Source organism: Dasypus novemcinctus, chromosome 21, assembly GCF_030445035.2.
Source record: "Dasypus novemcinctus isolate mDasNov1 chromosome 21, mDasNov1.1.hap2, whole genome shotgun sequence".
NCBI classification, from domain to species: Eukaryota; Metazoa; Chordata; class Mammalia; order Cingulata; family Dasypodidae; genus Dasypus; species Dasypus novemcinctus.
This window is the reverse complement of record NC_080693.1, coordinates 33731272-33747763: the sequence shown is the minus strand read 5'-3', so window position 1 is coordinate 33747763 and position 16492 is coordinate 33731272. Positions and strand designations below refer to the sequence as shown.

The following is a 16492-nucleotide window of genomic DNA, read 5'->3' as shown; positions in this document are numbered from 1 at the left end:
CATTACATTCCCAAATGCACTGAGCAGATGTACACAATAATCAATTTTCTAAAAGTGTCTTTCTCACATAAGATGGTTTTTAGGGATACCCAAAGATTTCAACTCAGATATGAACAATGATTTGGACTCCCTGGATTAGAGCATTTAAGAAAGTGGAACTTCTGCTATGAACCCTCAAACTCTTCAAGATGGAAAGAAAGAGACCCACCCTTAGGTCAATCTTACTTTCTGAATGAACCTCAAGCAGTCATTTCATATCAAGAGTGCACTCCAAAAGCAACAACCACAAATGACAATTTTTAATTTCTTGCACTCACACATTCATGTCACTGAGGCCCAGCTTGCCATTGAAGTGTTTTCCAACATCACAGCCAAACCACACAGCCTAAAAATAGAAGAAAGTCAAAGATAAATCCTATCTTCCTATTACACCTAATAAGTGAAATAAGAGGCTTGTAACTCTAATCGGAAAGATACAAAAACTATACCAACCTCTCCATCTTTAATGGACGCGGCAACCATCTTTTTCAAGAAGTCAATGGGCTGGTTGTTATATAGCGTTTTTCTCCCTCCAACCATATTGCTTAAGTAGTCCACTGTGTAAAGTTTGTTGTACTTGTGCTGGGACCGAGGGTCATTCACTAAACAAATCTATTGAGATCAAAAACATGTTGATTAGAACTAAAAGCAAGACAGACATACCTCTACTCTAGGTTCATGTTTGTATCAAGCTCACCAACTCTGCCTTAACAAAAAAGTACTACAACCACCCCGTTACACAACAAAGAAACAAAAGGCAGCACAATGCATACTCATTTTCTTATTAGCACAAACGTAAATGGGCTTATTCTTCTTAACTGGGACACATTTGGTAGCTCCATATACCTGTTTTCCTACTGGGAAGAACTGCCCCCAAAATAATTCTGGAAAACTGCATGCATGAGACCCCATCACTACAAGATCCCTGCTCTCAAGTTACAAAATAGGCTCAACACCTAGGAATATTTAAACAGAACTGGGATTCCAATCATAAAACAAAATCTATCTGCACAGAAGAGGGTAAAAAAGCCAATAAAGGAAGGAGGCCCTATCCATCTTGCTAAAGCAGGTGGGCAAGACCTGAAGGGAACAGGAAAAACCAGAAGGGAACACTGTTTTCTTTTATGAGTAAGCCCCAAAGGGGTCCACAGAGCAGAGGTGCTCTGAACTCATGATAAGAAATACCCAAAATACTTTGTATTTACACCTGAGAATGATTCTGGGCCTTTTTTTTTTTAAGATTTATTTTTATTTATTTCTCTCCCCTTCACCTCCCCCCCCACCCAGTTGTCTGCTCTCTGTGTCCATATGCTGCGTGTTCTTCTTTTGTCCGCTTCTGTTGTTGTCAGTGGCACAGGAATCTGTCTCTTTTTTTGTTGCGTCATCTTGTTGTCAGCTCTCCGTGTGTGTGGTACCATTCCTGGGCAGGCTGAACTTTCTTTGGCGCTGGGCGGCTCTCCTTATGAGGCGCACTCCTTGCACGTGGGGCTCCCCTACACGGGGGACACCCCTGCGTGGCATGGCACTCTCTGCGCGCATCAGCACTGCACGTGGGCCAGCTCCACACGGGTCAAGAAGGCCCGGGGTTTGAACTGTGGACCTCCCATGTGGTAGACGGATGCCCCATCCACTGAGCCAAGTCCGCTTCCCTGATTCTGGGCCTTAATGAGGGGAGCACTTGGGAACTGAACTGCCTGCTGGCTAGTCTGAAAAGTCTCTGAAGAGGAACACTGAGGTAAGGTGGTAGAGCCTGATATGACCACCATTATTACATACAAAAAATAACTGAGAGGAAGGGAAAATAATGTTTGCTTGGTGTCTAGTTTAATGATCATGCATGTTAACCCAGGAGTTTTCTACCAGACATCTGAAAGTAAACAGCTAGTAGCAGTCGCCAACCTTATCTTCCATATTGAAGACTGGCTTGACATGTTCCCTATAAAACTCCAAAGGTGTTATGGGACCAATCCTCTGATAGTTTTTATCTTTGTCTCTATACTCCCAGATGAATTTCTCTGGTGGATTACCCAAACAGATGCAGACCACTCGGAATATCTGGAAGAGAGAAGGACAGATGAGCAAAATAGCTAGCAGCAAGTATTATATTTACCTCTTCATTCTCCTTAAGTATGGGAAACAAGATATTAGAGGCCAAATTCAAGCCAGAAATGTCACGGGAAATGTAATAATGGTATCAGTCAACTTAAGAGCTCTCAAATAAACACTCTGAATAATGTAATTCTGAAATGTTAATATTTAGTGTTTAGTATTCACCCTGAAAATTAAACTTCCTTAGTCAAGAAACCACCCACCATTGAAAGCTAACAAAGATCTGGGTTGCTGCTCTGTTGATTACATTTCAAGAGACAGATAATGACCTATATTTTATACACAGATTTCCTTCCCTTTATTCATCTATGTTTTCCTTTGATTGTACAGGGGTCTCAACTTCTGGAAATGTCATTAGCTTTTCATTTGGAACTTGCATGACAATACCTGTTAAAAGTATAATAAAAGGAGTAACTTTTAGTAGCAAGGTACCATTTTTTCGACTGTGAGACCATAACATAGTTTCTAATGATGTTACACACCTTCAAGTTAGCTTCCTTATGCTCCAAGCATGTATTTTATATTATTCACATTTTATAGAAAGACAAAAATATAAGTGTAGAGACATGCCTTGCACAAGATCAGGGTATAGAAAGTACTTCCTCTCCCATATCAAATTTGCTTCTTAGAATGTCTTTTCTTTCTTTACCAGCTACTATTCTGACCCAATCTCATCATTTATTAACTGCATTATTTTTTAAAATTTATTGAAATATATCACTCATACATAAACATACAGAAATAAATGTATAATAGTTGTGAACTTACAAAACAAACATAACATCAAACAAACATATATAACATCTCACCCTACCACCAATAACTTGCATTGTTTTTAAACCTTTTTAACTAATGATTAAAGAGCATTGTCAAAATATTACTACTAAACAAAGTATTTTTCCCCTAACCAATCCGATTATTGTCTTTATATCATTTATACATGAACACACATAAACAATTAAGTGTATAGTAAAAGTTATGAACTTACAAAGCAAACATGCATAACATCATACAGGGGTCCCATACATCAACCCTCCACCAATACCTTGCATTGTCATGAGACGTTTGTTACAAACTATAAAAGAACACTATGAAAATCTTACTACTAATCATAGTTCTTATCTTACATTTTGTGTGTTTTTCCCCCAACCCGCCCTATTATTTTTTAAATATATATTTTTTTATGACAGAAGTTGTAAACTTATAAAACAATCATGCACAAGTGCAGAATTTCCAAACAACACCCCTCCATCAACATACCACAACGTGGTGTGTCATTTGCTACAGATAAAATAATATCATCTGATTATTGCCATGTCCATAGTGTACATTTGGCTCACATTTTCCATACTGCCTCAGGATCCACACAGTACATCCTTCGCATAGATGCAAGAATATTAAATTATTACTACTAACCACAGTCCATAGGTCACTCCAGCTGTATTTTTCCCATGCTTCTCCACATTACCAAAACCCTGCAGTAGTGATATACCTTTGTTCTAGCTAACAAAGGACATTCTTGCATCTGTACCATCAACCACAATTCTCACCCACCTCTTAGTTTACTGTGCTATACAGTTCCTAAATTATTCTCAAGCATTCTGTCAAATGACTTTACATAACTAAACTACCATTTTCAGTCACATCCCCATTTATAAACTAGCTGTTACTCACTGTGTTACCATCCACTCTATAATTTCCACAATTTTTAAAGTAAAGCTAATTAAAACTTCTACATACATTAAACATCAGTAGTCCACTCAATCCTTCTCTCATCTCCTTTAAGAATCCACAACCTAACACCAGGTTTTTTTTGTTTTTTTTTTTAAGAGACATCTACTGTATTTGCAATTCCTTTTTTGTTTTTTTAAAGATTTATTTTTATTTATTTAATTCCCCTCCCCTCCCCGGTTGTCTGTTTTCTGTGTCTTTTTGCTGCGTCTTGTTTCTTTTTGTCCACTTCTGTTGTGGTCAGTGGCACAGGAAGTGTGGGCGGTGCCATTCCTCGGCAGGCTGCTCCCTCCTTCGCGCTGGGCGGCTCTCCTTATGGGTGCACTCCTTGCGCGTGGGGCTCCCCTACGCGGGGGACACCCCTGTGTGGCACGGCACTCCTTGTGCGCATCAGCACTGCGCATGGGCCAGCTCCACACGGGTCAAGGAGGCCCGGGGCTTGAACCGCGGACCTCCCATGTGGTAGACGGATGCCCTAACCACTGGGCCAAAGTCCGTTTCCCCTGTATTTGCAATTCCAGCATCAGTCTTTTTCATCTTTTTAATTTTTTTTATGATTTATTTATTTATTCCCCCCCCCCCCCCCGTTGTCTGTTCTCTGTGTCTTTTTGCTGCGTCTTGTTTCTTTGTCCCCTTCTGTTGTCGTCAGCGGCAAGGGAAGTGTGGCCGGCGCCATTCCTGGGCAGTCTGCACTTTTCTTCGCACTGGGCGGCTCTCCTTATGGGGCGCACTCCTTGCGCGTGGGGCTCCCCTACCCGGGGGACACCCCTGCGTGGCAGGGCACTCCTTGCGCGCATCAGCACTGCGCATGGGCCAGCTCCACACGGGTCAAGGAGGCCGGGGGTTGGAACCGCGGACCTCCCATGTGGTAGACGGACGCCCTAACCACTGGGCCAAGTCCGTTTCCCCTACCACCAGGTTTTAAAGATCTTTTCCAGGGAAACGGACTTGGCCCAGTGGTTAGGGCGTCCGTCTACCACATGGGAGGTCTGCGGTTCAAACCCCGGGCCTCCTTGACCCGTGTGGAGCTGGCCCATGCGCAGTGCTGATGCGCACAAGGAGTGCCCTGCCACGCAGGGGTGTCCCCCGGGTAGGGGAGCCCCACGCGCAAGGAGTGCGCCCGTGAGGAGAGCCACCCAGAGTGAAAAGAAAGTGCAGCCTGCCCAGGAATGGCGCCTCTCACACTTCCCGTGCCGCTGACGACAACAGAAGCGGACAAAGAAACAAGACGCAGCAAAGAGACACCGAGAACAGACAACCAGGGGAGGGCGGGGGGAATTAAATAAATAAATAAATCTTTTAAAAAATAAAAAATAAAGATATTTTCCAATCATTTCTTCTAGAAGTTTTATGGTTCTTGCTTTTACTTTTAGTTTTTTGATACATTTTGAGTTAGTTTTTGGATAAGGTATGAGACAGAGGTTCTCATTCCTTCTTTCAGCTATGGATGTCCAATTCTTTCAACACCATTTGTTGAATGGATTGTTCTGCCCCAGCTGTGTGACTTTTGACAGGCTAGTCAAAAATCACTTGACCATACCTGTGAGGGTCTGTTTCTGAATCATAAATTTGGTTCTATTGGTCTATTGTGTCTATCTTTAGACCAGTACCATGTTGTTTTTACCACTATAGGTAGGTATTATGATTTAAAGTCTGGAGATGAGGGTTCACTTTTCCTTTTTATGATGTTTCTGGCTATTCAGGACTCCTTATCCTTCCAAATAAATTTAATGGTTGTGCTTTCAATTTTTTCCTTACTGCTGGTGGAATTTTTATCGATATTGCATTAAATCTGTATATCAATTTGAGTAGACTTGACATCTAAATGATATTTAAGGGAAAAGGACTTGGCCCAATGGATAGGGCATCTGCCTACCACATGGGAGGTCTGCGGTTCAAACCCCGGGCCTCCTTAACCCGTGTGGAGCTGGCCCATGCGCAGTGCTGGATGTGCACAAGGAGTGCCCTGCCACGCAGGGGTGTCTGCTGTGTAGGGGAGCCCCATGTGCAAGGAGTGTGCCCCATAAGCAGAGCTGCCCAGCACGAAAGAAAGTGCAGCCTGCCCAAGAATGGTGCTGCACACACGGAGAGCTGACACAACAAGATGACTCAACAAAAAGAAATACAGATTCCCGGTGCCACTGATAAGAATAGAAGCTGTCACAGAAGAACACGTAGTGAATGGACACAGCAGACAACTTGGGGGGGGGGGCGAAGGGGAGAGAAATTTAAAAAAATAAATCTTAAAAAAAAAAAAACCCTATACTTTTAATACAGCTAATAAAAAATAATAAATGATATTTACTCTTCTAATCCATGAGCATGGAATGTTCTTCCAGTTATTTAGGGCTTTTTGGATTTGTTTAACATTGAGTTGCAGTTTTCTGAATAAAAGTGTTTTACATCATGGTTAAGTTTATTCCTGACTATCTGAGTTTTATCTGTCATATTTTATTTTCACCACTCTTTTGACACTTTTAGTTACTTTTATTAATATAATCTTCATTTCTAGACTCTCTTCCAGGCCCCTCTCTCCTGTCTTTCTTTTTCAGGCTCTAGCACACCCTTTAGTATTTCCTGAAAATCTGGTCTCTTGCTTAGAAATTCTCTCAGTTTCTGTTTATCTGTGAATATTCTAATTTCGCCCTCATTTTGAAAGACAGTCTTGCAGGATATAGGATTCTTGGCTGGAAGTTTTTCTCTTGTAGTATCTTAAATATATCAGACCACTGTCTTCTTGCCTCCATGGTTTCTGGTGAGAAATCAGCACTTAATCTTATTGGATATCTCTTGTATGTTATATATTGCTTTTCTCTTGCTGCTCTCAGAATTCTAACTGCATTATTTTTTACCATACATTTGTATACTCTATTAATTCAAGAAAAATGGATCTTAAATTTATTAAGTGTGTTGCTTTTGTGCTAGATACTATATATCTGTTAAGTTCGTTTAAGACTCTCTCAAAGTATAATTTTCCCCATTTCTCTAGAAGAGGAGATTGAAATTCAAAGTAACCCACTTCAGGTCACATAGCCAGGAAGTGGCAAAACCACAATCTGAACTCATGTCACACCCTCTCAAAAAAGAAAAAAAAAGGATTGCTTCATAAGTATTAAGTATTAAGAAAAAGGAACATTTATTGAATGTCTATTGCACTATAATTATAATCTTTGAATATATTATCCTTTAATTCTCTCAGCAAAGTCTATAGATGTTCCCATTTTACAGATAAGGAAATCAAGTTTCAGGGAAATAAAGAGCTTGCCTGAAGTCACAAAGCCAACTGATGGCGGAATTAGGAGTTGAATTCAGGTCTGACTTGAATGCTGTTTCCATTTGCATGGTGAACTGAGTATTATTTACTGTAACTTTCTGGATTTCATGTAACTTGTCTAAGGACTGGTCATGGGTTTTGCATTCCCTATAGTATCAAGTGCAGTGGCTGGCAATGGATATAAAGGCTGGCTTCAACACTGTTCTATACCACCCATTCTCCACATCACTATAGGACAAACACGGTTATGAGTATCACCTTCTTCAAGTCACTATCCTGTCAAAAGCCAATGATGCTTCCCTATTACTTCCTCAACAAATCCAAATTCCACTACTTGGTATTTTATCTTTTTATTGAGGTATAACATACGTTCCGTAAGAGTATAAAGTGCACTAATCTTAAGTGTATAGATCAAGTTGTTTTTTTACGTATGTCTTACACTCACGTAACCACAATTCAGATCAATATATACATAACATTTCTAGAGCCCCTGAGGTTCCCTTGGGCCCTACCCTCCCAAGATATCTACCATTTTGATTTCTATAATCACTGGTAAGTTTTGTCTATTCTTAAACTTCATACAAATGGAATCATACAGAATATTCTGTTTTGTGTCTGGCTTCCTTTGCTTAACAGAATGTCTGTGAAATTCACCCATGTTACTGTGGATATCAGTAACTCGTCTTCATTGCTGTACAGTCTTCTACTGCTTAAATATATCATAATTTATTCTCAGGTTGAGGGACCTACGAGTTGTTTCCATTTAGGGATTATTATGAATAAAACTGCTAAGAACACTTTTTCCAAATACTTTTCAAAGTGACTGAAGCAATTTATATACCCACCAGCAATGTAAGAAGTTTCTAGTTGTTCTGCATTATCACCAATACCTGGTATTATATTTTTGATTTTAGCCATTTTGGTGGGTATGTAATGGTATGTCAGTGTGGTTTTAATTTCTATTTCCCTGATAAGCATGGTTTGATTTTAAAAGCTCTCCACAACTTTACCCCAGTCTACTTATCTAAACTTATTTCCCCTCATAGACCCTGCTCCCAGTCAGTCATGTCAACCCGTCTCTCCCTTCAGAGATTTCTGTCCCCTTCTGCCACCTCCTCCTATGCCAGCCTGCTTTCCTAACACCCTGCCCCCACCATTTTACCCTGAAAGACCAATTAAGGAGCTTATTTCTTGAAACTCTTTAGCCACACATGAGTAGTTGTTTTGAGCAGCCAGATCTTCTCCAGTCTGACCTTTAGGGAAATTCATTAGATCCCCAAGTCCCTACCTGGCTTCCTCATCCCTCAGGTACACACACCAAAGATTCCCCTATTTTCTCAGCCTGCATCCATATGTCATCATCAACCACTATATTTCTCTTCATCATCTCCAGTGCATTCTAGGTCACAAAAAGGTTTAGGACAGAGGTTTAGTTACCAAGGTTCAAATTTATTCTGAGCCAAAACTAGTAAACTAGGAAAAGGTCTGCCTATGATATTAGGTCTAAAAGGATAGAGACTCTAATTCATGTATTATTATGGGAAATAGTCTGTTTTCAACTACCTGAACAGAAGCAGATTAACCTACTGAGGAGGCTATGCTTGTCTTTCCTTTTTGTTTTGTTCTCTTTTCTAAGAGAGAACGTTCCTTCAATAGGTTTTACTATGTTTTATGAGCCTAAACAGCTGGTCCTTAAACCTCTTCCCTTTTAATGTTGTACCATTCCCAGGTTGGTTTCTAGTATAGAAAAGAAATGGTGGGGCATCCTATTAGCAACTATAATTGAGCTACTCTAGCCATGCATTAACAAACTATTTGGGATTTACAGTGGTGAGACAGTCATTTTGTATTTGCTCAACACCACAACTACAAATGGCAACTTCAGGAATCTATCTTTATGAGAACACTGCCACTGGTAACTATGGTGAAGACAATGACAGCAAAGTATAGAGTTAGAAGATGTTTAAATTAGGAAGGTATTATAGGTTTAAATGATTTGTATTTTCAAACCAGTAATTGTTATCACATGTGTATGTAGTATGTTAATGAGACCATTTCGATCAAGTCTCAGTTATCCAAGGGTGGTTTATCTGGCTCAGCCTTTTTTTGGTCAAAAAAAAGGAAGAGGCAGGGCCAAGTCAATGAAGATTAAGACAAGAGAATTAATTTCTGATTACTTTTAAACATACTGTAAAGATAAATATGAATGTTTTACACTAAAACTTACATAATTCCTTAATGTGCACTTAAGTATCTGACATAAAAAATGTTAAATTACTTCTCCCAAAAAAATGCATTGAAATTCTAATGAAAAAAAAAATCTCCAGGGTCCCTGAAACTACATTTTCTTGATAAGAGATTCTGCTGCTCTGAAATAATATTTGCTCTTCCTAATGGTACAAAACTAGCAAGCAACAGACAGGTTTAGTTATCTAAGTCTGCTCTCTGGTGGGCAATTGCAGGAGTATCACCTGCTTCTTGCAAGAGGCACTTGGCAATCAGGACAAAAGGGATATTGAACATTAAACACAAATCTCACAGAACTGAAAAAATAAAAAGTACAACTACAGTCCTCAGAATATAATTACATATTGAAAAACCAGAGTTAGCCCATTTAGGGAAATATATCTGTGACTTGAAGTGAAATTTCCCACTCCCCATTCTAGCACTTCCTATCTTTCTCTCCTGATTTCTTTTCTCCATAGCACTTATCACCTGGCTTCTTACATATTTTATTTGTCTCTCCCGACTAGAATGTAAATTCCGTGAGACAGGTATTCTTGTCTGTTTTGTTTGCTGCTGAATCTCAAATGCCTAGAAGAGTGCCAGGTACACAGCAAATGCTACAGGAATATTTACTGAATAAATGACTTATAATTGTGATTTTTAGACATAACAGTGTCAGAACCAACCTGATAAAAGATATTAAAACAAAACCAAGGGGGTGAACTCAAGGAACATGGACTTTACAAAATGCTGGTGGAAGGCTGAGGACAGAGAGCTGTTTGGTTCAATGACACCCGAGAACTGATTCTGCTTTCCTTCAACTCCCAACCAATAATGACATGGCCTTGCTGACTGAATTAGGTTTAAAAAAAAAAAACAGGAGGATCTAATTTTTGTAATTATTCCCTTAAATAGTGATTATTAAAGAAAGTTTTCCTAAAATTGTGATATGAGCCCCAAGAATAAAAGGGCAGTGGAATGGCAAAAACTGCACTCAATGTGTGGCTCCCCTGAGAAGGTTTCTTTGTATACTTTGAGGGCCAAGAGAAGATAATGCTGCAGCTGCAGCTGCACCTGTCTTTTGGGACTATCTAGCATCTAAGATTGGGTATATTTGTCTAATCAAACTGGAAACTTATATAAACTAACCTTACAATGTGAGTATGTATAGTCCCTTTCTGCCAACCTATAAGCCCATCAGAAAAATTGCAGTTGGTGTAAGAAAGGTCCAAGTCCTGTTTCCAGTTTAAATCCATTTTGTAAGTAGGCAGAGTAAATAAACTATAAATAAGAAGGGCCCTGCCTCTCAAGTATAATTTTATAGAAGAGCCCCATTGTAATTGTTCTCTAAAAATATATTCCCCTAACACAGAGGTTTAAATGATTTACTGAAGTTTCAATAAATAATGGAATCAGGAAAGAGAAAGGACAAAAGAAAAAAGGGACACAGAAAGGAGACATGAAATATGGGGAAATAATGTGTTGCTCCTAATTTAACAACAGATGATGTGGGATTCAGTCAATTACCATAAACATATCTAAATTTGGGAGGGAGACATCAAGGGAGAGGAGGAAAGGGAGGACCAATAGTTGAGAGTCAGTCATGAATACTTAGACATTATGGATAACCTTAAGGAATTTAAAGCGAGCTATAGTCAGACCCAGAATGGAGGAAACTGTAATAAACAGAAAGGTTAGATTGGGAAGGTAGTTTCCAAGCTTCTTGTAAAGGGAGCAAAATAGGTAAGGCTAAAAGATTTCAGTGCTTGGAACCACTGAAGAAGTGAAAGAATTTTAGAACCCTCATTTCTATTTACGATAGTGGGTTGATGAGGAGTATACAGTATAGTATAAAGCACTGTAAAAATATTATTTCTATTGCTATAAAAATTCAAAGCTGCAGTGCCCTTAAGAAGTCATCTATCCCAATTGAAAGACATTTTTTAAAGATTTTATTTTTTGAAAATTTCTCTTCCCTTCCCCCCACCCCCTCCCCCATTTGTCTGCTCTCTGTGTCCATTCACTGTATATGTTCTTCTGAGTCCACTTGGATTCTTAGCAGCACCGGGAATCTGTGTCTCTTTTTGTTGGGTCATCTTGCTGCGTCAGCTCTCCATGTGTGTGGTGCCACACCTGGGCAGGCTGTGCTTTTTTCATGCAGGGTGGCTCTCCTTACGGGGTGTACTCCTTGCGCATGGAGCTCCCCTACGTGGGGGACACCCCTGCATGGTAGGGGACTCCTTGTGCACATTAGCACTGTGAGTGGGCCAGTTCACCACATGGATCAGGAGGCCCTGGGTTTGAACCCTGGACCTCCCATGCGGTAGGCGGATCCTCTATCAGTTGAGCCAAATCCGCTTCCCGCCAATTTAAAATTTTTACTGATGGGGAAACCAGGCTCAAAGGTAAAATGGCTTATTGATCACAGAGTAGAATGATCAAGAGGAAGACACTAAAGCTGCCACAGAAACTAGCTGAACTTTGAAGAAACCTTAGTGCTGAGGGTAAATACATTAGTTATAAGGGAGAAGGAGTAAGGGACTTGGTAACTGTTGATATGAAGAGAAAAAGGAGAGAAGGGATGTCAGCCCTTTACTGCTTTGGGAATGAAAGAAGGGCAGGATCTGTTTAAAAATATATATATATACCATAAAAAACCTACAAAAACTGGCAGAAAAAGATACTTTCTGGAGACATTAAATACATTTTCAGGCAGGGAAAGACATGAAAACGTACATTAACAGGTCTCCTCAGTTCCTCTTGCTATTTTACAATCCACTCTCAAAATAGCCAGAGTGAAATTTTCAAAACAAAAATTAAATTGTGTCACTCCTCAGTTTAATCTTTTATCCCACTATGGTTTACCTCACTTAGAAAACTAAGTCCAAACTCTCAAGGCCCTATAGATGGCTGCTCCATTTCCTGACAAGATCTATTTCAGCCACTCCCCACCTTACTATCCAAGCTCAAGAACACTGACTTCATTCTATTCCTCAAAGACACCAAGCTCTCCCCTCCCTTCTTAGGCTTTTGCACTTGTCCCCTCTGCTGTGTATGCTCTATGCCTAGGTCTTTGAGCGGCTGGATTCTTGTTACTAAGTTCTTGGCTTAGTTTTGACCTCAGGGAGGTCTTTCTTGACCACCCAAATTTAAAGTAGCCCCCGTTTTCACCCGCTCTTCTTTTTCCTTTGTCTACCACCCTGTTTTATGTTCTTCAGAGCCCCTATCAATCACTGTCAGATAGTTTCTTGCTTATTGTGTACTGTCTGTCCCCCTCAACTAGAATGTAAAGTCCATCATGGTCACCACTGTACAGTCAGTGTTTAGAAAATGCTTGATATTTAGTGGGAACTCAATAACTATTTGTGAAATTCATGATAACCAATTTTTCCCCTTCTCTTACACTGCCAAACTTCTTGAAATTGCCTTCTTTTTATTGCCACTGTCTAACTCCTTTCCATTTAACTCCTTCCCTTCACCAGTCTACAAATCTCTGTTCAGGAAATCCAGTGGCCTTTTCTTAGTCTTCATATTCTTTGACCTGTCTGCAGCACCTGACACAGAGGCCCACCACCTACATCATAACATAATTCTGGCCCTCACTTTCCTCCTCCCACCTAGGAAGTACAATGTTTCCCAGAATTCTGTACTCAGACTTGTTCTACCTTCCTATTCTCCCTCAGGGATTTCAATTATTCCAAAAGTTACAGCTATCTGCACTATCATATCAATCGCTTTCCTAGATTATTCTATTTCCTGAGCTCCAGAACTGATTCCATATGCTTGAAACCCATTTCCAAAGGATAGTGCCTGAGACTAGGTACTTTAAAGCCAATTTTTCTCCTCTTCACCACAGCCTCTGAAGAGAGTTTTTTTTTTTTAAATTTCTGCCCCTTCCCCTGTAACCCCCTGTTGTCTGCTCTCTGTCCAGTTGCTATGCGTTCTTCTGTGTCTGTTGTATTCTCATTAGGTGGCTCTGGGAACCCATCCTGGGACGTCCAGAGTGGGAGAGAGATCATCATTCTCTTGCATCACCTCAGCTCCCTAGTTTGTTGCGTCTCATATTGTCTCTTCTCTGTGTCTTTTTGTTGCATCATCTTGCTGCACCAGCTCTCTGTGTGGGTGGCACTACTCCTGAGCAGGCTGCAATCCTGCGTGGGGTGGCACTCCTTGCGCAGGGGGGTACCCCTGTGTAGAGCGGCACTCCTTGCATGCAGGAGCACTTTGCACGGGCCAGTTTGCCACACGGGCCAGGAGGCCATGGGTATCGAATCCTGGACCTCCTCTATGGTAGGTGAAAGCTCTATTTGTTGAATCATATCTGCTTCCCAAGAGCTTCTTTTAATGACTTCTGTGAATCACAGCAGTATTGTCCCAACTACTAGGCTTAACACCTTATAAGTTATCTTTAATGACGAATCCTCCTTTGTACCCTACAGATAAGTTGTCAAGCCCTTTTGATTTTTCCTCTAAGATCTCTCTCACATTTCTCTCCTCCTTTCCATTTCTATTGTCCGTTATCCTTGGAAAGAACATTAATACCACCTGAACTGCCACAGCTTTAAAATTGGTCTTCCTGCCTCTCCTCCTTCCAGTTCTTATTTACTATTTTAAAATTAATCTTCCAAAGTGCAGCTTCAATCACATTACTCCTCTGCTTAAATATCTTACTTCTCAGTGCCTATTGAATTAGGACAAACTCTCACCTTTGCAGTCAAAGCTCTTATTGTATGTGTCTAACTTTCCATACTATTCTCCTGGTTTCAAACTTTAATGTACTTCAGGATCACTAATTTAATACAAATTATAGGGACCACCCCCAAAGATTCAGTCAGTGTATTTGGTGTGACACAGGAATCCGCATTTTTAACAAACATCTGGTGATTCTAATGCAAATGGACTTCAGACCACTTTTTGCAAAACACAGTGCTAGCTCTTCCTTAAGACTCTAGGTAGGGAAGCGGACTTGGCCCAATGGATAGGGCGTCCGCCTACCAAATGGGAGGTCCGTGGTTCAAACCCCGGGCCTCCCTGACCTGTGTGGAGCTGGCCCATGCACAGTGCTGATGCCACGCAGGGGTGTCCCCCGCGTAGGGGTGTCCCCCACATAGGGGAGCCCCACGTGCAAGGAATGCGCCCTGTAAGGAGAGCTGCCCTGCGCAAAAGTCCGCGGTTCAAACCCCGGGCCTCCTTGACCCGTGTGGAGCTGGCCATGCGCAGTGCTGATGCGCGCAAGGAGTGCCGTGCCACGCAAGGGTGTCCCCCGCGTGGGGGAGCCCCACGCGCAAGGAGTGCGCCCGTGAGGAAAGCCGCCCAGCGTGAAAAGAAAGAGCAGCCTGCCCAGGAATGGCGCCGCCCACACTTCCCGTGCCGCTGACGACAACAGAAGCGGACAAAGAAACAAGACGCAGCAAATAGACACAGAGAACAGACAACCAGGGGAGGGGGGGGAAATTAAATAAATAAATAAATCTTTAAAAAAAAAAAAAGAAACACAGATTCCTGGTGCCGCACATAAGGATAGAAGCGGTCACAGAAGAACACACAGCAAATGGACACAGAAAGCAGCCAAATGGTGGGGGTGGAAAAATAAATAAATCTTAAAAAAAAAAGAAAAAAAAAAGGACTCTAGGTAAACTAGCATACTCACTGCTCACCATCTGCCATGAGCACTGTCTAAAAATGCTTTCTACCCCAATCTCATTTCATTCAAAGCAGATCTCAAATACAAATTTCTCTGGGAAGTCTTTCTTGACTGAGCAAATAACATGCGGCATCTTCATCTTTGGGAGTCAGATATTAGGCTTGCATGTCTCTTAAGACATTACTTTATTTCACAGTGTATTATTTATTTTATATGCCCTACTAGATGTAAGATAGTTAACATGTATTATCTGCAGCTCCTCTCATATAACAGGCACTGAGATACATTTGATTTAATGTCTGGAGGTCAGAGTGCTTAACGTAGTGTCCTCGTTGGGTGCCACCATCAGAAATAGAAACCTGGGCCAGAGGGCCCCAAGCCTGACTCTGTATGCAATTTTGAATGTTCTTTTAAGAGTTAAGAGGACTAAATTTTTTATCATCTGCTTTAAGAAAAACAAGGCATGTTTCTGGACATTTATCATTCTTTTTTTTTTTTTTAAAGATTTATTTATTTATTTCTCTCCCCTTCCCCTGCCCCGGTTGTCTGTTCTCTGTGTCTATTTGCTGTGTCTTTGTCCGCTTTTGTTGTCGTCAGCAGCATGGGAATCTGTGTTTCTTTTTGTTGCGTCATCTTGTTGTGTCAGCTCTCCGTGTGTATGGCACCATTCCTGGGCAGGCTGCACTTTCTTTCGCGCTGGGCAGCTCTCCTTACGGGGCGTACTCCTTGCGTGTGGGGCTCTCCTACGCAGGGGACACCCCTGCGTGGCACAGCACTCCTTGTGTGCATCAGCACTGCGCATGGGCCAGCTCCACACTGGTCAAGGAGGCCCAGGGTTTGAACTGCGGACCTCCCATGTGGTAGACGGACGCCCTAACCACTGGGTCGAGTCCGCTTCCCTTATCATTCTTGTAATAATAGTCACAAACTTCTGATAGAACTGTACACATATTGATACTTTTTCTCAAGACAACTCTGCTCCTCAGTGAGCTAAGAAAGTGAATGTGATTTGAGACCAAATAAAGACTATTTTAAATGATGAGAGTTCACAAAATTAATGAATAAAGGGCATCATTATACTTGGATTTTCATAGCATATAATGATGTAAAATGTATTTAGGATTGTAAGCAAACATGATACACAATTCATCTCTATTTTAACTGGGAATTTAGATTGTTTTAGAGATATGAAATCTTCACTTCCAAAGGAAGGCAGCCAACTTGGTAGACCAAAGCCAAAAGCAAAGACTATTACTGTGGCTAAATTGAAAAAACAAACTCCTGCATGGTATCCTCCCAGTTCTAGGATACTTAAGAGACTGCCTCAGTTTAAATATTTAATTAAAATTACGTGAGAATTTTAACTATTAAAGAGGGTTTTTCTGCTTATTATGCCTACTTAGATTTTTTTCAAATATTGCATTTCCTTTTAACTATTTCCTTTAAGAATCTTAGGAGGAAGATTAGCC

The 16492-nt window shown here is 40.9% G+C and overlaps 1 protein-coding gene across 2 annotated transcripts in view; it reads right to left on the bottom strand.

Annotated features, from left to right (window-relative positions):
- Positions 1 to 16492, bottom strand: part of BLMH (bleomycin hydrolase) — a 51598-nt gene that overhangs the window by 24471 nt on the left and 10635 nt on the right. For both annotated transcript variants that reach the window (XM_004483813.5, XM_004483812.5), the window contains exons 7-9: positions 1939 to 2094; positions 493 to 651; positions 318 to 385 (exon numbers count right to left, since the gene is read on the bottom strand). In XM_004483813.5, the coding sequence (XP_004483870.1) occupies positions 318 to 385; positions 493 to 651; positions 1939 to 2094 (383 nt within the window). The remainder of the gene's footprint in view (positions 1 to 317; positions 386 to 492; positions 652 to 1938; positions 2095 to 16492) is intronic.